This window comes from Synchiropus splendidus, chromosome 2 (assembly GCF_027744825.2).
Source record: "Synchiropus splendidus isolate RoL2022-P1 chromosome 2, RoL_Sspl_1.0, whole genome shotgun sequence".
NCBI classification, from domain to species: domain Eukaryota; kingdom Metazoa; phylum Chordata; class Actinopteri; order Syngnathiformes; family Callionymidae; genus Synchiropus; species Synchiropus splendidus.
This window is the reverse complement of record NC_071335.1, coordinates 20,525,308-20,547,391: the sequence shown is the minus strand read 5'-3', so window position 1 is coordinate 20,547,391 and position 22,084 is coordinate 20,525,308. Positions and strand designations below refer to the sequence as shown.

Here is a 22,084-nt window from a genome sequence, read left to right as displayed (position 1 = left end):
TATACAAATGTCATACACTTGATCATGTAAGGCATTTGCAATGTATGAAAGGAAATTGAAGCGTTGATTTATTTATAATATTGTTAATGCTCCGAATAACAGTTTAGAAAACGTGTCCATATTTCTTGTGGAAAGTAGCTTGATAGATCCGTGACTTTATTTCCGGAAATACGTGCCGTCGGGGCTGTATTTAAGTGGCTCTCGTGTGCTGTGTTGTGGATGACGGCAGCAGCGCCACTGTTTCACTTCCAGGTGGCTCGCGCGCGGTCCAGTCACAATTCAACACGAACTGCTTACGGACTGATAAATGCGCATGCGCACTCCGCCTGGCCCCTCCGGTTCCTCTGCGCTGTGCCACGTTAGTAGCGGTCCAGACTAATACCAGCTCCTCTCCCGAGCTGAAACGCCGACGAACGCCCGGATCCTACGCCCGTCTCCCCAGCGAGCTTCACTTGCAGCGCCCCTTGTCTCAGCTCGACCATGTTGAAGTTGCTCGTCTTGTTCACACTGGCCGTCGCCAGCCGGGCTGACATCACCGAGGAAGAAGACGTCCTGGTGCTGAAGAAAACGAACTTCGACGAGGCTCTGGGCGCTCACCCGGACCTCCTTGTTGAATTCTGTGAGTAGGCGTGATATCCCAGGCGGACGGGTGTCGGTCCACGGACCGGCTCTGCTAGGCTAGATGCTCCACAGTTAGCATGAAAGTTTGACACTTGGTCAAGTTGTTGCGGTCTTGTGACTGTCTCACCCAAGCTGTAACTCAAGGTTTGTGTTTGTGCACGAATGAAAGTATTGTTTAATGCAAGCCTATCGCATCAGTCAATTTTTATCCTTGTTCCTTCCCGGAATATTTATTCTTTATATACAGCAGTATTGCGGCTTCTACCGTGGACATGTCCTTGCTCCTAAAATGTCGTCACTGTTGCGTCAGGAACTTCGATTGATAAAAGTTCGACTGGATGGCTAATGCTGTAGTTATTTATTTTTCTTCATGAGCAAATCACTGCGAAAGTGAAGTCGTGTTCTTTCTGTCCCGCAGCCCCTCGAGTCTACAGAGAAGGGCCACTCTTTGTTTGTTATATGGGCGGGATCTGGCCATGACTGTGGATCTAGGTTGACGTGTACTACGCCAAGTTCCTGTGTGACCTTACCGACTTTAACAAGTGTCATGAAACTGCACGTCACCCTTCTGTGACGTGGCACTTTTGATAACACGGACGTTTCTTTCGCTCATTGAAGTCAATTAGTTTTTAGATAAATTGAGTTCTAAGAAATCTGCAACATGCAAAACGAACTTAAGCCTGAAATGCAGTCTGTTTTATTCATTATCATTTTAATGATCAAGTAGTTGGAATGTGCAGCAACCAGTTAAACCACTGATACATCACATAAGTGCTGCTTCCTTCGCAAGTATTAGTATTCTGCTTCCATCATCTTCCCATTTTCAGACTATGTAGTGTGTTCTAAGATAGTGTGTGTCTAATCTCTTACTCATCTGCAGATGCTCCATGGTGCGGACACTGCAAGGCCCTGGCTCCGGAGTATGCCAAAGCTGCTGGCATGCTGAAGGCTGAGGGTTCAGCGATTCGCCTGGGGAAGGTCGATGCCACCGAGGAGACCGAACTGGCCCAGGAGTACGGCGTCCGTGGCTACCCAACCATCAAGTTCTTCAAGGGGGGAGAGAAGGAGTCCCCAAAAGAGTACTCTGGTGTGTATTGATGTCTTCTCTGCGTTCTAACAGCTTCTTATTTGTTTACGAGCAGCTTTTGCGCTGCTGCCGATCGATTTCCCAGTCAAAGTCACAGCATATTTCCTGTGGTTGGTGAAGTTCCACTCGCATTATTCATCAAAGAGCTGAACTGTGGACAATGATGAATGAGGGATCAGGGTTTCAGAATTTCAGGATCTGCTCTTTTGATGCATGTAACCAGATACAAACTCTGGCACTCACTCAGGTCTTCTCCCGAGGACATGATTCACACTGAACAGGTTTCCCAGTCAGCCAGGGCCACCTGCTCACCTGAATAAAACCACATCTTATTGTTTTGCGCGAGGGGCTCATTCAGGACGTTTAGTTTTATAAGTTATTTGTTCATGTGTTTATGTACAAATGGATCGACATTTACGTTTTCTGTTCATTTCTTGGCTTATTTTAACAAAATTATATTGAGTTTTCCTCTATCTCTCCATAAAACTGTGCTCTTATTGATGACATAAAACGTTCTCAGTTGCTGCGTTTACTTTTGTTTGACGGAGCCGTGAATCCAGAAATACTGGTCAGGCAAATATAAAGTTACTAGATTTTTAAAGTCTTTATTAATAAATGTAGCCAATTGAATACCATAAAGATGTATGGACCAGTATATGTTCACTGGCAAATAGATTATCAGCAGAATTAACTTGCATAAAAGACGTGGTGAACCTAATTATCAGCCTGCTACATTGATCAGGCTGCCATATTTCTTTGGGGTAACCTGAGCTGCTTATTTGTAAAGGCTGTCCAATCAGCCGTGAGCAGCAGGACAGTGACGTGGTGTGGGACGGGTTTCTTCAGCACGTTACCCTCACGCTGACTTTGAGCCGCCTTCACGCATGCCAGTGCAATGTGCAGATTCTCACGTATGCTTCACACTCTGGGCCGGCTCCCCTTTCAAGAAGATTTCAAGAAGGCTTTCTAATATTAAAGCACTGGCAGAGATCAACACTTTTTTTATGGTGTGGCGAAGAAAGTCAGTTGAGGTACTACGGAGTACAGTATGAAGCCACGCAAAGAAAAATACTTGAGATTAAACTTGCAGTACTACCAGAAGAAAGTTGTAATACTGTAAAATTAGAGCTGTAATGGCAAAAACATAAAGTTGTTGTCTTACGAGAATGAAGTCATTTTGAAGACATTACCCTGTTAGTGGAAGAGGCTGGTCGATTGACTGCCTTCAGAAAGTACAGAAATGACATGATGCAACCAAAGACACCAGAAAAAAAAATTGTACTAGAAACGATTGCAGGGAGTCAAGTTCGGTGTGGGACAGGCCTTTCATCCACCATTTGATGCAGTGTTTTCTGTCCCATGTTCAATTCTTATTTGTGAAACTCAAGTAAACCGGTAAAATGACCAATGTTGAGCATTTTGCAAAGGAGACTATTTTATTCTTTAATCAAACAATTATCGCCGCTTTATGCTAGTAATACTTCACTTCATTCTAGTACTATAGTAGTAGTCTAGTACTTTTTCTTTACAAGGTCATCATTTCCATTCACTCCTGAGATTACCTCCCCAGTTGGGGAGTCTAGACTTGACTAAAAGAATGGTCTGCTGCTCAGAATCCGTCCAATTGCTCCTCACTTGCGTCATATCACCACTGAAATAACAAGCTGAAACTCGTGATTAACTGAGAATGTGCATGGACTTTTTAATGAATCTACGGATAAATCCAAAACCTGAAAACGTGTGTTGTGTCCTTCAGCTGGCAGGCAGGCTGACGACATCGTAAACTGGCTGAAGAAGCGCACTGGACCCGCTGTGGCACCGCTAGCTGATGTCGCCGCTGCTGAGTCGCTGATCAGTGACAATGAAGTGGTAGTCATTGGATTCTTCAAGGTAATTATGACATCCTTAGATTCATGTATTTAGACTTGTGGGAGTTAAGCTCTTCCACCACATTAGTAGTGGATTTTATTTCATTATGGTCGCACCGTAAGAATGCATGCAAAAATGCTCCAATTTTGAACGTCCTATTCTCAAAAGATGTTTGGTATGTTGGAGGCAGTGGTGCAGGTTTGCCATTTGTTTGTCAAATTTGTTACTTGTGGGTACTTGGTAACGTTGTTGTTGGTTACAACAAGTAACGCAGTACATTTCTGTGCCTTCAGGATGCAGCATCTGCTGGAGCCAAGGTCTTCGAGAAGGCAGCTGATGCTATTGATGATATTCCATTTGCCATGACCTCAGATGAGGCCGTCTTCACCAATTATGAAGTGTCGCAAGACAGTGTGGTCCTCTTCAAGAAGGTAGTGTTGGTTTTCTTAGTAATTATATACAGATCAAATGTTTAATAGACTGTGGATTGAAACAAAGACATTTTTTATTCATCTATATTGCTTCCTCATTTCTTATTCATGTCTTCAGCCACTTTACTTTTTCAATTGCCGGAGGGTAATTATTTAAAAAAAGACATGCATTTCAAAGACAGCTGGTTGTGCTAATATTTAAACAAAGACCATGGGCTGACGTGGTTTGATTGAAATGGATCATAACCAGTGGATCATTCAAATGAACGCTAATGTAAAATAATATTGACCTGGTTGGGTTCTTGTGTCATAATCTGTCAGTTAAATTGTGTCATGATACGTTTGCTACACCCACCACGAAATGTTATCTTCATGAAAATATGTTTCCTAACTCAGTACTTCTTCTTTTCTTTATGGCATTTCTTGCCACAGCGAGTCAGTTTCCTCCACCTGTTTTGACCCCCCCTCCCCTCCTCTTTTCATGTTGTCCTTTATCACATCCTTGGACTCCAATGGTTGTCTTCCTTCCTTCCTTTCATCAGTACTTCCATTCTTCAGCCAACATGTTCCCTGTTTCTCCTTAGAATTGTCTTTTAATTACCGTAATTTCCAGACTACAAGCCACTACTTTTTTCTCGCAGTCTGAGCCCTGCGGCTTATACAACAGCGCAGCTAATATATGGATTTAATGTCAATAAAAGATGTGAGACGCTATCTCGAGACAAAGTGCGTTCAGCTCAAACATCAGACGTAAACACAAGCGAGTTGGGTTTTGGCCGCTGACTTGATGCCGGCTGGAGAGCTGCCCCATGTCTATTGTGTGAGCAGAGCGGATAAATAAAATAATAAATAAATACGCTCAGTATGACACAGCTTGCTTCCGCTGTTTCCTCACTCTCGATGCTGGACCCCATTTTCGAAACTAGTTTTGAAAAGCGTTTTCAAGCTGGTGCCCCACTGACCTGTCCACAGCGCAGACACCTCCACTGAACCTGTGGCGTATACACCAGTGCGGCTCATGTATGAACAAGATCTATTTTCCTTCTTAAATTTAGTGGGTGCAGCTAATATTCCAGTGTGCTCTATAGTCCGGAAATTATGGTACTTAACCTTTTGTGTGACCTTCAATTATGTGTTCTTTGTTGTCTAAAGCACGTCAAAGGTCCACTCAGCGTGGGTAAAAAAAATTTATTAATTTAAATTTCCTCATTTTTAAAGAGAGGTAGAAGAGCAGTGAGATGGCGACTCAGAAAGTTAAGTTGCCATCAAACTACTGCGTTGCCTCGCTGAGACCTAGTTTAATGTCCACTTTCTGTGGACAGATGAATCAAAGCTAAACAATAAAATGAAGTGCATTTTTACCTAATATTTAACATGAAGTTTCTCATTGCCACTACTTAAGCTCATGTGTACATTGACACAGACTGACTTTGTTGCTTAATTTTTAATCAATGTGGACTTCGAATTTACTTGACAAGTGATGTGTCGCTGCAATAAAAGATGCTTTCTTGGGACCTTGTAACTGATAACACAATGCTGTTCAATATTTAGCATTGCTAATCTAAATAGTTGTATAATTAACTATTTAGTTTAAGTGTCATAAGTACTGATGGGCAGATGAGGTGTCATGAAACAATACTGTAGGATTGATGTCAATTTTCAGAGGCCACTAGATGGCACTCATGGTTTAGAAATGATGTGAGGCTTCATTGAATTAGTGTCATGACGCCTCATGACCCGTCACTAGTCATAAGCTAATAATAAAGTGTGTAAAGACTGCACAGCTGTAAGCGCACATTTTTTAATTCCTTTTTTGTCCTGGTTTTATTCTTATGATATTGCTATTCATTTCCTTATCTATAGTATCAGTATCTTCAGTATCTATATAGACACATTTTTTGATCCGCTTTTTTTTTTTAAGAGCGGAAGGCAGCTGGGAGAAAAGAAATTTGTTTTCATACTCAATGTCATTACAACTGAAAATATTTCATATGCACTGTAAAGAAAAGAAAAATGTAAAGGCTGTTGAAACCAAAATAAGATTTTAAAGTTTTAAACACAAAACAATCGAAATGCTAAAGAAATAAAGCATTAGTGCCAACATATACTTGGAGTGACGTGAAAGTTCATAGCATGTGAGTTCCCAAAATTCCCCATCACATGACTGTGCTTCCTGCTGATTGGCTTTTTTAACTCTCTGTGGGTTTGTCCACGTTTGCTCAGACTCATGAACTGCCTGTGCACATTCCAGATGGTAAGAATACTCTACTTTGAAGTTTTCAAAAGCACATTAATGATACACTTTAGTCTATTTTTTGTGTTTTTCACTTTAAGTTTTACTGGACGTTGAAAGGTTGAGCGCTTGCTTCTGAACAAGACCTGTGGCTCTAAGACAAACCCCATCTGGAGCAACAGTGGGGCCTGTGACTTGTTTATGTCAGTGGGCAGTGCCAACATCCCTCAAGCTTCACATGTCCCTGCTCTGTGTGTGCCAGGAAGCGCTGCCTGGCACAACCGTGCACTGGATATTCTTGACACGTTTCATGCCGGGCAGCTGTGACTTTTCTTTGGGGTTACCAGAGATTTGAAGTGGTTTCATGTGGGAAATCTATCTTTGGTGTTCACAGGCAGACAAGGCACACACCAGGTGGCTGGATATTAATATTGGCTCTTTCCATCTTGCTTTACAGTTTGATGAGGGGCGCAATACCTTCGATGGAGAGCTGACTAAAGAGAACCTGCTGTCTTTCATCAAGGCCAACCAGCTGCCTCTGGTCATTGAGTTCACCGAGCAGGTAAGTGTTGCCCCCTTGTTGTCCCTTCCGTCACTGACCCTGGACTGAACTTGTCAACCTTCTCCTGCAGACTGCCCCCAAAATCTTTGGCGGAGACATCAAGTCTCACATCCTCATGTTCCTGCCCAAAGGTGCTTCAGACTTTGACGACAAAATGGACAACTTCAAGAAAGCCGCAGAAGGATTCAAGGGTCAGGTTGGTGAACTACTCCAAGACCTTGGCATATCCACGGCCGTCGGAGGTGATGTGAATCTTGTAACATTTCTGTCCAGATTCTCTTCATCTTCATCGACAGCGACGTGGATGACAACCAGCGCATTCTGGAGTTCTTCGGCCTGAAGAGGGAGGAGTGTCCCGCTGTCCGCCTCATCACCCTTGAGGATGAAATGACCAAGTACAAGCCTGAGAGTGATGAGATCACCAAAGATAGCATCACTGATTTCTGCACCCGCTTTGTTGAAGGCAAACTCAAGGTAAGGACACCAGCACATTAGAAAGTGAAGTGTTGCATTGAGATCAATGAAGTTCTGCACATGTGTGTTTTTCCATTTTGGCCCTTCATTTGTCAGGAAATCTTGACACACTCTCTGAGTCATCTTAATTTGTGTGACCACGACCAGCTCAGTATAGTTAATCAAAAATATCTTTATTTTCCCCTCAGAATCTATAACCAGTTTGGGCCTTGATTTTTTTTTTTATTTCTTATATATATTCACGTAAATGTATTATTGAGTTCTTTTTGACAGGTGTTCATGTACCATAGCTGGATGTGAATTATGACATCGTCCAGTTTTGACTGGGGTGTAGATACAGTCTTATCAGGCTTAGTGTTGACTAGGGAAAGGTCAATGCGGTTTCATGAAAGGGTTCCGATTGTCAGTGGCCACCAGATGGCACTGTCTGCTGAGAAATGTTTGGACTTGAGCAACTAATTTAATGAAGCCTTACATCATTTCTAAAACTAAGAGCGCCATCTAGTGGCCTCTGGAAATCAGGACACTGTTTCATCAACCCTGCAACACTGTCTCATCAACCCTGCAACACTTGTCTCGTGATACCTCACATACCCATCACTAGTGCGGTCTACTCTTTAGTTTCGTGAGTAATAAAGAGCACTGTTTCTCATCTTTTCATTGGTAGTATGAGCTGTCCTGATTTCAGAATGTTGTTAAAGTAAATCATTTTTTGCAGTACTTTGTCACAGTAGACAAAGTTCATGTACTTAACACTGTGTAGAAGACTGCAAGTATTAAAAAAATTGGTCTTTAACATGCAGTTTTTCCCCTAACTTGGCAGATGCAGCATTCCTAGAAAGTAAAGACGCAAAAAATATTTTAGTTGAGGATGTGGGCTAAAATCTTCGATATCCATCTGGGCAGTTTTTTTTCCTCATTGTACAGAAACATCCAGTTTCACTTCAACTAGGTTTAGGCATCGTACTGTAGCCTGCAGCCTCTGTTGAAATGGCTTCATGTTAGAACTAGCTGTAATAATTCACTATTTGTTGCATGTCTTTCATTGTTCTGTCAGCCTCACCTCATGAGCCAGGACATCCCCGAAGACTGGGAGAAGAACCCTGTCAAGGTTCTGGTCGGCAAGAACTTCGAGGAGGTCGCCTTCGATCCGAAAAAGAACGTCTTTGTCGAGTTCTGTAAGACATTTCTCCATCCATATCACGGTGGGGGGGTTGGTTTGTGGTATTTCAAGCCAAATTGCTCACGTTCTGATGAAACGGCTTCCTTCGTAACTTGGCCCACCACTAAGCCTTGACTTGGTGCCATGGCCTCACCCCACCTTGCTGCAAATTAAAATGCAACCAGACACTGATGTTTCTGCAGGCTGTTGCAACTAAACTTATGAAGTTATTTGCAGTCAAATGTTTGACATGAGAGTTTTTGTCATTTGGAGCAAGAGCATTCATCAAGTTCATTTTCTTTACTGTAGTACTAGGATTGTTTTAATCACACATCAGTGATATGCAAAGTCCTGTACTGTACCTTATCGTAGATGCCCCCTGGTGTGGACACTGCAAGCAGCTGACCCCCATCTGGGAGAAGCTGGGCGAGAAGTACAAGGACAGTGAGGACATTGTCGTTGCAAAGATGGACTCAACAGCCAATGAGATCGAGTCGGTGAAAGTGCACAGCTTCCCCACGCTGAAGTTCTTCCCTGCCGGAGACGAGCGGAAGGTAAAACGCACCTCCTTCACTGATGGTTTTGCCCTCACTATTCTTATCCCTCTTGACACCTGATGGTGAACTCCTTCAAAATGACCTGGAAGGGTATTTGGCTCCAAAATCATTGAAGTATCAACAGAGCGACTTGATTTAGCAGCGCTAAGCTCACAGTGTAACCTGATTCCAAAGGGCTTCTGCAGCACCATGTTGATGCTCCTCAAGATTCCTGCTTGGTGACTTCACTCACGAGACCAGGCTCAGACTGCACCTGTCTCACACGCTCTCTGTAATTGACCATCCATCCGCAGTCCAGAATTCTGAAAGAACAGCTTGAATACTTCTGCCTCCATCAAAGTAGAGCCAAGCGCTTAGCCTGTGACCCTCATTTGGGGCCCTGCACGTGGCGCACGTTGTTGGACCTTAAAATCTGTAATCTTCCTGTGAAAGATGAGGCCTCACTTTAGAAACCCTAAAATGGCTTCGTGCCACCTGACCTACATAACTTGTATATTCACACCTGATTAGGCTGCAGTTATTGTAGTAGTTTAGACTTCTAACCGTTCACTTCACTCGTCAGACTCTTTATTAATAATAATTAAAATTGAGTTCAATCTGAAGTCTCAAAACTTATTTTGTGAAAATAACATGAATCATATATACAATGAAATTACACATGGCCATTTAAGTTTGTTTTATAATGGCAGTTCCTCTTCTTAATTTCATTTTTCATTTGCATTTTTTTACCATTTTTGTCAAGAATGTCTTTTCATCTGCCTTCATACTGTATGTAATGTTACTGGCTATTGCCTTTATTTTTGCCCTATTTATCTTATGCATGACTTCATTGTCAGGTCATCGATTATAATGGTGAGAGAACGCTGGAAGGCTTCACCAAATTCTTGGAAAGTGGCGGGAAGGAAGGCGGTTCCCCTGCCGCAGAGGATGACGACGATCTGGACGGAGAGGTAAGATGGACGTGGTGCTAGAGAAATGTGACTTTGTTAGCAAGTTCATTCATGTTTAAAGTACTTTATTTGTAAAGTTTAATTTAGGATGCTTTTCTTTATTTTGGGGGGGGGCATTAGGCTTTAAATTGGAGCAACCAATCTTTCGTTTCAAAATAAAGTAGTGTCCCCTCAGCTGTGACAAACGGAACAGAAGCCTTGACATATGTTGTTAGTCATGTACTGGCATCAATAACACTCTGGCCTGAGTGAAGTCGTGCAGTGAAACGTGCAGTCTAACTCTTGAACTGAGTGTGTGACCTGGGAAGCTTTTTGTCGCCTGTTATGCCAGAAAACGTGAGCCCTCGCTGGACTGGACACAATCTTAATGTGAGCCAGGGAATGGGTTCACTAAAGTTTGGGAAGAGTAGCCAAGATGGAAGGGAGAAGAGCAGGTCAGCCCCATGCTCCTCTTGGCACAAACATCAGCAGTTTATATATCTTTTTCCCTTTCAATCAGACCATTCCACACTCTGAAGAACCATATATGGCAGTTGAACAGTTTGTTTTGCGTCCATTATTGGTGTCATGTCCTGAAATAGAACGGCAAGACTAGACTCTTCTATGTGGTCATGTTAGAGTCGACCTAGTTTGTTTTGTCGTGTGTGGTTTCGAACAGCAAGTGTCACAAAGCTAAACATGACCTGACTGAGTCTTAAAATCTCCTTAAAACAAATGAATGAATTTTCTCATGGTTGAGATTTAAAAACACACTGCTGCACTATCTTCTTAACACTACGGGTTAGGGATGGGCGATATGAAGAAAATATGTTTTCGCGATAAATGTTGCATTTTCAGCGATAATGATAATTATCACAATTAATACATTTTCTTTAAACTGTTTCATGATGAAACTCATGAGTGGAGTTTGTCTCCAACATCATTATTTGTTGATGTTTAAATATAATAGTTAACCAAGTGTCATGATGAGAAATTCAATGTTTCATGTCTCTGGTAGAAGTCGCTTGTGTCTGACTCCTCTGACAGTTTTATTTAGGGGTTAAATTGAGCCGTCTGTCTGCTGTATCTCATGTCTGTTAACTTAAACTATGGACCAGTCTGGACAAATTTCCTAGATGTTACTGAGGAAATATAATTAATGTCAATAAATGATCAATTAGTCATATTCTATTCTCCAAATCATGATATAAACTGTCAGTCCTTTGTCTTGTGTGAGGAAAAACCTTTTCACAGTTCTCTCACCTAAAATGTGTTTTTTTTTTTTCATTGCTTTATTGAATATAATGCGAATACTTTGACCGCTTTAGAATTTGTTGATGGTCCCTAACTGAAGCCAGGGTGAAGCATTAGTGCTGCCTGTGAGAGTGTGTCCACGATCAGTGAACCCTAATGTGGACGCAGAAGAGGACGCTGCCACTAATACCGACGCGGCGGTCCGTCCAATATCCAACTATTTTCACTACGGTGTTTCGCTGCGGCACCAGCACAGCAGGAGACCTGCATGTGTTGATATAAACCAAGGTAGACGACTGCGTCAGAGAACCTATGAGGACCACTCCATCTAATAAAATAAACACAGATCCATAGACTCAAGAGTCGATCAGTGTCATCATCAACTGTTCACTATATTAAAAATACGTTTAAAACTACAATTGTGAACCAAAGTCCAGCACACTCTCCACAGCTGTCGCACGCTGGAGCGGCACGCCGGTGCGGTCTCATCGTGTTCATGTATGCAAGTCCAATTTAGCGAGTGTGTCGCATGTTTATTTATCATGAGATTCAGAATTGACACCGTGGAGATGGTGTTTGGCGGGATATCGTGTACGACAAGTTATCACTCATCCCTACTACGGCTCATATTTGTTGAGTTTTGGAGAGCTCAGTTTCTTCTTCATGCATTCTATTATTATAGTTTATTAGGAGTGCTGCCCAATCAGAGGGCACCTCTGAGTCAAGCTCAGCCGACTGCCAGCCGCTGACGTTCCTCACAGCTGTTTGTCTGGGCTTGAACCCGACACCCGTCCCACCTCCGCGTCGCGCCACGTGCGGGGGGGAGACCAACTCAAAGCCGCCCTCCTGTCATCAGAGTCTGAGCAGAATTTGATCTGTATGCTGTGTTTTAATTTACACATGCAGGTGTTGAAGTATTGACTTGTTTGTATTGATTTCAGCCTGCCAAGGTCCTTGTTCGCTGAAGACTGGTTGTATATAGTTAGGTTTATATTATGTTTATGAAGGGTAAGATGCAGCATTAGGCAAAGCAGTTGTTGGTGTGTGGTGAGCTGATACTGACCTGCTGAATCCCACCGTTTGGCTTCCTCTTTGAGAAGTTTGATCAGTTCACCTGTAGTTCAATAGTCTGTGCCATCCTGTCCTGGTTCAGTGTTGCCTTACTTTCTGTGAATTATGTTACCATTAGGTCAATGTTTTTTGTCCTTAAATCGATACGATTTGCGGTCATGTGTCTTTCAGATGGGTCATTGTTGAAGTCGTCTTTCAAGTTTGCCATCACACTCGGTTTCAACTGTTTTGGTTCCTGATAGTGGCGTGTCAATGTGGGCAGTCTGATGTCACCACAATCTGCCCATCGAAAACTATTAATGCACTGACTAACGCCGCAACATTTCCTGCTAAGCCACCACTCGCTTTGGAGACTGACTCATTCCCATATTATTTGAATTTGTTTTTGTTGGGTTTTTTGTGCCACATGTGCAAGTGTCACTTGCTGGTTTTAATCTGAAATTGCTCGATAGCTTGTTTTGCTCACCTGCACTTTTTAAAAAAATACTTTGTCCCATTTGAAAACTTGAGTTGTAGACTGTGTAGAGCCACCTGTCACTGACTTTTGTCATGTGAAAAGTAGGAATTGAAAAAAAACCATCAGCTTTAAAGTATGAAGAGCATCCTTTGTATCATTTATATTTTTTTTTTCTCAGTGAATTGATCCCTGAATAGACGTACAAAGCGGAGAATTAATTTTGGTCTTGTGCTTCGCAGGATCTGGATGATGTCGATGAAGGACAGGACGAGGAGTCCGACGGCGAGGATGACGGACACGACGAGTTGTAAGAGGCGGCGGAGAGGAGACGAGTCCCACCTCACCCCTTCCAACCAGTCACCGTCACCACCTTCACCTCCTTGTGGACCTTCCCCTGTCCTGTGAACATTAGCACCCCAAATCCCTCTTTCTGCCTCTTCAGTCGGTCCATGTGTGCTACGTCAAAGCCAGACCGGGACCAGAGGGGGACTCGGGAACAGCCTCTGAAGGAGACGTCAACAACGCCGTCTTGACAGAGCTCCACATCGGCCTTGTGTATTTGAAACCAAAATTGTACTTTTTTGTCCAGAAGTAGCATCTCCATCTGTCAGGTGTCTGATAAAGAGGGCTGCGATACCATCACGTGGGCAGAAGGTTTCCCCGGGCCGTTTTAGAAGCACGGGTCTCCCGGGACCGCAGCCCATCCCAGATTTAAAAAAGCAACTTCACTCTCACCACACGCGTTGTGACACGCAGCAAGCCCTGCTCTATCAAAGGGCAAACGCAGGGGTCTGCTTCCTATCTCCAGCTTCATTCCCAGAATTGTTCTTCTGCACAGCTACTGACCTATTCTCTACTAGAAACCAAGGTAACACTTTGGAGGGACGTCAAGTTTATTTAAATTTTTTTTTCACTGAGTGTTTTTTTAATTTTTTTTTTTTTTTTTTTAATTCTGAATTTATAACAACGTACCATTGTGCCCAGCTGTAGGCAGTTGGGGTGCAGAGTTGGCTGTGCCTGGGGTTTTTCTTTGGAGCCAGCTCTGATGCACTGCATTCATGCCTGATCAGAGATTCGATGCGGTTACTAAAGTGGACAGATTCGGTTGGTGGGAGAGTCGTGCGATCCACCTGGAGCAGGTGGCACAGCCCCGCCCCTCACCCACTCCGGACCTCCCGCCTGTGTGTGTGTGTGTGTGCGCGCGCGTGTTTGAGTGCGTGTGGTGGTTTACATTTACTAGCTCTTGTTAAAAGTGTGAATGGAAGTGTTCTTTCTTTGGGGCAGCGAGCTCAAGTTTGGGTGAGGAGCTGGTTTAACAGCAGGAAGGGAACGTGACAAAGCATTCCATCATAATCAAATTGTTATGGAAAACATGAAATGGTGGCCAATAAATAAAAATGTATAAAAACACTAACATTTTTGTTTTATCCGCTCATTTTTTTTTAATTCTAGACATTTTATTTTGTCGAAGGATTTGAAATTAACACCTAAATAATTGTAACATATTTCAAACATATTCCACACTGTATTTGTAAACCTTACAAAAACACAGCTGGATCTCCTCTCTTGCTTCATTCAGCCTGTCCAGTGTAGACTCAACGTTAACACTTGTTGAAGTCCTGAGACTAAGTTATGGTTGCGCTTTCCTCGATCACTGACAGCCACTGCGCACTCTAGCACTGGTTCATGTACATGTAAAGTAACATGACGGACGTGAAGTCACGTGCGGCAGCAGTGAGCTTAGCAACCTGCCCTCTACCTCACCAAAACATGACGTGCCACTTGAAACCTCTCTGCTGCTGTTATTCTAGGTGCGGTGACCCCTCCTCAGATGCCCGAAACCCAACTATAGTGAGCGTTTCTCACCAACCAGCGGCCACGGTGATGCACCCAGCCAAACACGGAAGAGTGATGCCACAGAGAAGATCCAGTGATCCAGATCATCTCCAAATCCAACCACTTGCATTTATTTTCCTCTCATATGTTCTTATTTGTACAAAAATGAACACTCAAATATAAAGAAAATTTCCTTTTTCGTTAGTGACAGGAAGTTGAATGAGTGAAGTTTTTACAAAACTTCAACCCTCAGGCTCATCCTCATCCCTCGTGTTCCTCATGACCAGGACATTTAGTCAAAATCAGAAAAAAAATCTCGGTGCTTTGGTCACTTTAATTGATATTTCAAGGCCCATATTAAATAGCTGAGACCACCTCAAGACTCGAGACCAAGTCAAGTCAAGCACAAGCTCCGTCCTTTCATCACTGTGGAAGCTGCCAAACACCTGAATTGATAGATAAAAGGTCGATCAGTCTGGAGCAATACTGGCCTCATCGTGCATGAGGCTCAGGAAAATAGAGACTTCAGCGTGTTGAGGAGAGACCCATGCAAGCCACTCATCCTGTTGAAAACACTGTGTAGAGCCAGTCTACAGCGACTGAAATGAAAATATTGAAGAAGAACATCCCATCAACACAAATATCACGGCAAGTTCACTGAGCGATGATAAACACAGTCCTCTATAGCACTGAGCAGCCGCCCTCCTGTCACGTCCACCCGAGTCTTGATCCTGGACGTGATGTCACTGAGGAGCCTCCTGAGTCACTTCTAGACATAGTATATGACTGTGAAGACAGCAGTCATGCTTGATGGTCAACAACCTCTCGCCCCCTCTTCACCCTGCAGTTGGCACCGGGGGTCTGCAGCAGCTTCCACTCTGGTCCACCTGCTGTTTACTGGAGTTTTCAGCCTTTAGCTGTTGAGATGTCGCCAGGATCCTGGGCCAGCTTGGAGAGTGTAAACAAACAGAAGCTGGTGGGAGGTTCCTGTCATTGGGGAATCTCATCTTCCAGCCCTCAAAATAGCCCTTGAGGGGGTATAAAGAGCCCAGCAGGGAGGTCTGGCCCTCAGAGATCCTCAGGCTGGGAAAACCCTCAACTAAAGGAATTTTTCTTCTTCTTTTTTTACAACTCTGAAAAGCAAAAAGGATGAAGTACTACCAGTGCCCAGTGTCCCAAACCATTGCACTCAAGTCTTTCACCCAGGACTACGAGGTTCCGGTCAGCTGCCGGAGCGCGTCTTCTCTGAAGACTGGCCGCAGCGTCCACTTCCCCAATGACGTGGTCTTCCAGGATTATGTTCGGCAAGGCGAGCTGGAGAGAATTGGACGTTTCATTCGAGCCAAAAGAGTCAACCTGGACACCATCTACCACTCTGGTGAGACACCGCAGGCCGATCCCTCTCCAGGAGTCACACTCCTGCTCACAGGCGTGCGCACTCTCCGCAGGTATGGCTGCCATTCACGAAGCTGTCCTGTCTGGAAACCTGGAGTGTGTGAAGCTGCTGGTCCAGTATGGGGCAGATATCCACCAGAGGGACGAGGAGGGGTGGACGCCACTGCACATGGCCTGCAGCGACGGCTTCCCTGACATTGCACGGTGAGTGCTGCACCAGAAACACTGGATTAGATTGCTAGAGAAAAAAATAAATAAATAAAATAGAAATAAATAAATCAATATTATTTATAAGATAGATAGCTGGATAGATAGATGTAGTTGACTAAATGCCCTCAGGACCCTTGACGTATGCAGACACTCCGGCTGATTTTGACTCATTCTATAAGTAGCAGCTGAAGACATGAGATACATGTTTACGATCGGAGAGCACATACCAATGCTCACACACGGAAACACAGAAAGAAAAGGTCAGTTCAGTTTTCTTGTAAGTTTAGGTGCGACTTTCATGGATGGGAAGTTGCAAGGAAGGTTGCAAGTATAGGATGACAGCGACATTAAATTACCTTCCTTATACTCAAAAAAAGGAGAAAAATAGAAGCATTATTCAGTAGTGATGGGCAGGTAAGGTATCATGAAACAGTATTGCAGGGTGGATGAAACAGTGTCCCAGTGGCGCTCTTGGTATAGAAATGAATGCCATCTGGTGGCCTTTGAAAATCAGGATACCGTTTCATGAAACCTCATCTACTCTTCAACACTGTGTCATAAAATCTCATTGACTCTTCATTGCTATTTTTCAATCGTGTTTCTTAAATATGGGCGATTGGCTCACCAGGGTAACCTTATATTTGCCACCGTTCCAAGCCATGATTTTTGTCTTCTAGCTATCTCCTCTCACTGGGAGCTGACCTGCAGCTGGAGAACGAGTGTGGAGAGAGACCTGCTGACCTCATCGACCCAGAGAACAAGGAGCTGCTGGAGCTTTTTGGACTGGCCGTCAACGACTGACCGCTTCATGCCTTTTTAAGGGAAACGTGAGCTCATGGCCTGCTGCTCCGCCGGCAGATGCCCGGACGTAAATGTCAGCGCAGCGCCTAGTTCCTGAGAGCCGCTCCTCATCTGCAGGTCTGGACCAATAGATGTGAGAAGGACGGCGTGGGAAAGAGCTGCTCAAAGACTCAACAGCTGCAGTATTTTTCCAGTTTGCATTTGGAAGTTGGTGGAATCTGATAGGTTAGTTGTCCGTACCATTAGCACTTGGATAATAATGAGTGACACGTTTGAATCTACTTATTGTAGAATGTGGTGACAGGCGTCGTAACACAGAGGTCAGTAGGTGGCGCTATCGGACTAAAAATGATGTGGGGTTTCATAGACATGGTGTCTGAAATCTGTAGTTTTAAAGCAGAGAGCGCCATCTAGCGAGCAGTTTCGGGAAGCCTCAAATGTCCACAATTAGTAGATTGTCACCCTGTGTATGATTTTTTTTATACATATATATATATGTTGTTTTGTACCTTTTTAATGAATAAACTTTGTCTTTTACTTCAGTCATATCAGTGGTTATTGTCATAATATTGAAACAACAAAGACTTTAAATGAAGCGACACTTTTTTTTTTTTAATTCCAATTGTAGGCACAAAAATGTTACAGTGGACAAAAGTACAAATATTTACATTGAGACACAAAGTCTCCAGTCTGTTATTCCTTGAACTTCCACTCTTGTCGACACATGGGACACTGCTGCTGGACCTGCTGGGAGTTCAGCCACTTGAGGATGCAGTGCATATGGAAGCAGTGGGAGCACTGCCCCCACACGAGTGGACAGTCGTCTCCTGGCACTTTACCTGCAACACACCAGTCTGTTTTTTACTGGGAGGGCTTTAAAGTCATTCAACAAACAAATACGTTGGGCCTGTTGTGTGATTTCAATTCAGGACTTCAGTGGATTTTTGCAATTGAAAACCAACGTATCACTCAGGTTCAAGTCGGCTGCAGAAGACTACATTAAATAACTGCAACAAAAGATTGTTCACTGCTTGCTTTTTAAATCCATGACAGGACAGTAATTGTTCGTTTTAAAGAGGATTACCTACTTGACAACAGAAGTTACAGGACATTGGTTTTCTTAAAGTCGATTATCACAACGACGTATCAACTAAATCCTCAGCATAAGAATAAAACACGTGTTTAAAGTATCATTCGTCCATGTTCTCCATCACACTCACAGTCTGGACAACATCCGTTAAACGGCATCCTGCAGATCCCACAATTCTCATCGTTGGCGACCCACAACCAGGATGCGATGCCGCTCCACTGCCGGATCTTCACTTTCATATTTCGGTTCTGAATTTCAATAAAAGTGTTATTCACTCCAACATGGACTTCAAATACTAAGCAAGGCAAGTTTTGCACAGCTCGTTAATCATTCGATTATTAATGTCTTCGATTACCCGATCGTTGCTGCTTCTGAAGTCCAAAACCAACTGAACTGTAAAGTTTCACAGCGTCATGTAAAGCAAAAAAAAGTGGTGAGCTACTTGAACGTCTCGGGAGGCGGCAGATGTGTTTACTTCCGCCAAATTATTTCGTCGTTTTATTAAAGTCCAATTTGAGTGCTTACTGCCACCTGCTGTACAGGAGGTTAAATGCGCTTACGTAATTTTTATTTGGATTGAAAGTGATATAATGACAACAGTCTTTTTTTAAGTAAAGTAAATCACTGCTAATAGTCTTTTACAAACTCAAACAAACCTACTTTCACTGACGACATTTTTACGTTTGACGTTTTAAACGACCAACAGAAGCGCATTGAAATGTAGGTGGGGCCTGTGCGTGACGTACTTCCGCCTAACTATTTCCGCAAGTTTGGAGCCCGCGCCGCCGAAGAGAACATAAAACCAGCCGCCTTCTTTGTTCTATCACATCGTGTTCAACTTTAGCTAAAGGAAGCACCATGGCGGATAAGATTAGCATGTCCCTGGACGACATTATCAAGATGAACAAGAAGGGTGCCAGTGACGGCGGTTCGACTAGGCCGAGGGGAAGATCAGACCGCGGCTTTGGGTCGTCGAGGCCGATGCGGGGACGACAGAACAACTTCAACCGGGATTCGTACCCCAGACCGACGCCGTACAGCAGGGTAGGAACGATGAGGAAATGGGAATTACACGGGGGGGGGAAATGGTGCTGACTGTCTTTGTTAAACTGTATATACCGGATATTTGGACGTCCAGCACCGTTGTTAACCGTGGACTTTTTTTCCTGGAAATCCGATAAGAACCAGACGTTCTTCGGGGATCACTTAACTTCGTAATACTCAGACCAGGGTCATAAAGTTAGACCTTAAACACGAGGAAGCCTGATGCTCTTTCACCAAGATGGCCGCCATGCCTTTCCTTGTTTATTGTGATGTCACCAGGTGAGGAGAATTAACAGTCCAGTTGACCTTTGCGGACATTCAGCGCAGCCTCTATCAGCGAGGATATGCGTTTCAAGCAACGTTAGCTCTAACACCAATGCTTTGAGTTTGTAGCACATAAGACGGACAATACTTCAACCTGGTTTGAGTTGACTGAAGAGTTTCGTAATGTAAAGTAATTTCGGTTTAATTCGGAAGATTGGCATTGATTAGATTAGCATTATTCTAGCATTGAGTCAGAGTATTTACAAGTACACAACATTAGATTTATTTAAAGTTAGTGCAGCCGTAGTTTCATTCATCACTGAGTCTTGCTTCATTTTGATGCATGTTTATTTAACGCCTGTTTAATAAGCCGTCCGGGGAAGTAACATCAACAACCTCTTAATCTACTTTTTTTTTTAATCCTGTAATTTTCTCTCCCTAGCCAAGAGAGTTGCCGGACAAATGGCAGCACGACATGTTCGAGGATGATTCAAGTAACAACGGCGTGCGCAGAATATCACCAGGCGTGGACAGAAGTGGAGACTCCAGCGGGAAGCTGTTGGTTTCCAATTTGGACTTTGGTGTGTCTGACACAGATATTCAGGTAACTTGATAAACCAATATGCCTGGAGGGAACAAAAAGTAGGGTTTTGTGGGTGTGACTAACATTGGATTCTTTTTAGGAGCTGTTTGCAGATTTTGGAGCGTTGAAGAAAGCAACTGTCCATTATGATCGCTCTGGTCGTAGCAAAGGAACTGCAGACGTACATTTTGAAAAGACGGCAGATGCGCTAAAGGCAATGAAGCATTACAATGGAGTTCCACTCGACGGTGAGGGTCCTACATTAAATCATATTGTGAGCTCTGACCACGATCATTAGTAAATTTGTGACCTGTATGCCGACGACATGCACTCGTGACCCAGGCTACTTAACGCTTTGCAATCAGGCATCAATGCCAGTTTCAGCGTGATTGGTGAAGGTAGACTGCTAGGCAAATTGTCCAAGAAATAATCCGTAATGTCACCCAGTTAGATGACCAGCTTCTCTCAGGTGTTTACCCGGAGTCGGAAACAACCGGCACCGTCGCCGTTTTGGAGTCAGGTGCAGCGTTCATTGGCCGCCAGAGTCCGAAACTTCTGGTGTGGAAACTTTGATAAAGGCAGTGCTCTCTTTCAGAGTCCCTCTGTAAGCGGCAGTGTTGTTGTCATTCAGGGATTCTCTTTCTGTTAAATGCTTTAATGGATGAGCCAGAGGCGGGTGGTATTTTGTGCTCTCAATGAAATTCTATGGTTTCATGAGGTGATTCTGTTCCAGGTCGGCCCATGAAGATCCAGCAGGTCATGTCAGACTCGTACAGTAACAGGTGAGGTGGTGTTTGTCAGCTGCGCGGTGTCGTCCTGCACACCGGGTCACGTTTCAAACATCCTCTCTGCATTTCAAGCGGCAGCACTGGAGGTGGATTCGACAGAAGCAGACTTGGGAAGCCCACGTTTGAAAGGAGTGACAGAGGTGAAAGGAGATGGGGAGGAGGTCGTGGAGGATCCAGAGGCCGGGGGCGGGGAAACGGAAGCAGACCTCAGATGTCGGCAGAAGAGTTGGATGCTGAATTGGATGCTTATAATGCTAAGGTATTTCCAGAGCTACTTGTTATGGTGAAATGCATTTCTCTGATTTCAATGTTTAAAACGTTTTTTTCTTTTTCCTCAGATGGACACCAGCTAGAAGAATGCTGCGACCTGATCTCTGTTTCGACTTATAAGCAAACATGCAACCTGTGATTCAATTTATTTTATGGACCACCATGTTGTATTTAAATGTATTTTTTTTATTTTTTTTTTATTTTTATTTTTTGGAAGTCTGATGTTCTAGGATATATCTGTACTTTCTTTTTTTTCTTTTGAAATGAAATTGCTTTTCATAGGATTGTAACATTGTCTGTTTTTAAAGAATCAATTGAACATAATTCAGTGGTTTGGTACAATGTTTATTTTGTTACTGTAAATCAACACCGATATGGTAATAGATACTTGATATCTGGACATGTTTTAAAGTTTTGTACATAAAAAAATCTCTCAATTGTATTTCTCTGGTTTTCATTTTGGCCCACACCTCAGCCTGTGATGTTTAAATATTTAAAGTTAAAGTTGTGGGTTGCTAGGTATGAGGGAAAGGGCATGTTGCGGGGTGTATGGAAGCCACATTTTGCAGATCAGAGGCTTTATGTTTTTGCAAGAGGAATTTGGGTGGCTTGGACGGTTGTAGGCCATTTTTGGAGCAAAAACAGGTTTTTACTGACCTGAAATCCATGGCGAATCCCTTGTTTTTGCTCAGTGTAAAGCACACAGGAAGGGGCTGGGATGGAATGCTGCTCGAGTCAAAACCTGCATCAGTTGGTTCCTTCAACTTACGCGACCGTGTCTCCTAGTGTTCGGCACTATTTTCAGATAAACTGGTGAATTTAAAGCCTCGTCGCTCCGAGGAGTGACAAAGCTTATCCAGTGTTCTCAGTGCCCTGAGGCTGATCAGAAATAAGCCTCAGTTTGTGGCTTGGCTTTAAAGAAAATACAAGTTCAGAGGGAAAAAAACGGTTTTTGCAGGTGTTGTGTAATCTTCCCCCACGTGGACCACCGGTTCAGTCGATCTATTTGTCAATAAAACTGCATAAACCACATTTTGAAGGCATCTAGTCCCATCTAAAGTAAATACACAGTGAACTCAATCGTCACTACGAATGG

At 43.5% G+C, this 22,084-nt stretch overlaps 4 protein-coding genes across 4 annotated transcripts; 3 read left to right on the top strand and 1 right to left on the bottom strand.

Annotated features, from left to right (window-relative positions):
- Nucleotides 1–314: 314 nt before the first annotated feature.
- Nucleotides 315–14,121, top strand: p4hb (prolyl 4-hydroxylase, beta polypeptide). The gene is made up of 11 exons (XM_053857697.1): nt 315–619; nt 1,502–1,708; nt 3,465–3,598; nt 3,871–4,008; nt 6,699–6,803; nt 6,874–6,999; nt 7,077–7,277; nt 8,335–8,455; nt 8,812–8,993; nt 9,833–9,946; nt 12,947–14,121. The coding sequence occupies exons 1-11, from the start codon at nt 481–483 to the stop codon at nt 13,016–13,018; spliced, it is 1,539 nt and encodes a 512-aa protein (XP_053713672.1). The 5' UTR covers nt 315–480; the 3' UTR covers nt 13,019–14,121.
- Nucleotides 14,122–14,209: 88 nt separating this feature from the next.
- Nucleotides 14,210–17,404, top strand: ppp1r27b (protein phosphatase 1, regulatory subunit 27b). The gene is made up of 3 exons (XM_053857698.1): nt 14,210–15,921; nt 15,992–16,142; nt 16,826–17,404. The coding sequence occupies exons 1-3, from the start codon at nt 15,693–15,695 to the stop codon at nt 16,947–16,949; spliced, it is 504 nt and encodes a 167-aa protein (XP_053713673.1). The 5' UTR covers nt 14,210–15,692; the 3' UTR covers nt 16,950–17,404.
- Nucleotides 17,405–17,558: 154 nt separating this feature from the next.
- On the bottom strand, nt 17,559–18,634 carry anapc11 (APC11 anaphase promoting complex subunit 11 homolog (yeast)). The gene is made up of 3 exons (XM_053857260.1): nt 18,395–18,634; nt 18,170–18,287; nt 17,559–17,788 (listed from the first exon to the last, which is right to left on the bottom strand). Exons 2-3 carry the CDS (start codon nt 18,276–18,278, stop codon nt 17,643–17,645), a joined length of 255 nt encoding a protein of 84 aa, XP_053713235.1. The 5' UTR covers nt 18,279–18,287; nt 18,395–18,634; the 3' UTR covers nt 17,559–17,642.
- Nucleotides 18,635–18,793: 159 nt separating this feature from the next.
- Nucleotides 18,794–21,429, top strand: LOC128754323 (THO complex subunit 4-A-like). The gene is made up of 6 exons (XM_053856853.1): nt 18,794–19,083; nt 19,790–19,951; nt 20,031–20,178; nt 20,664–20,712; nt 20,791–20,977; nt 21,057–21,429. The coding sequence occupies exons 1-6, from the start codon at nt 18,898–18,900 to the stop codon at nt 21,069–21,071; spliced, it is 747 nt and encodes a 248-aa protein (XP_053712828.1). The 5' UTR covers nt 18,794–18,897; the 3' UTR covers nt 21,072–21,429.
- Nucleotides 21,430–22,084: the final 655 nt, after the last annotated feature.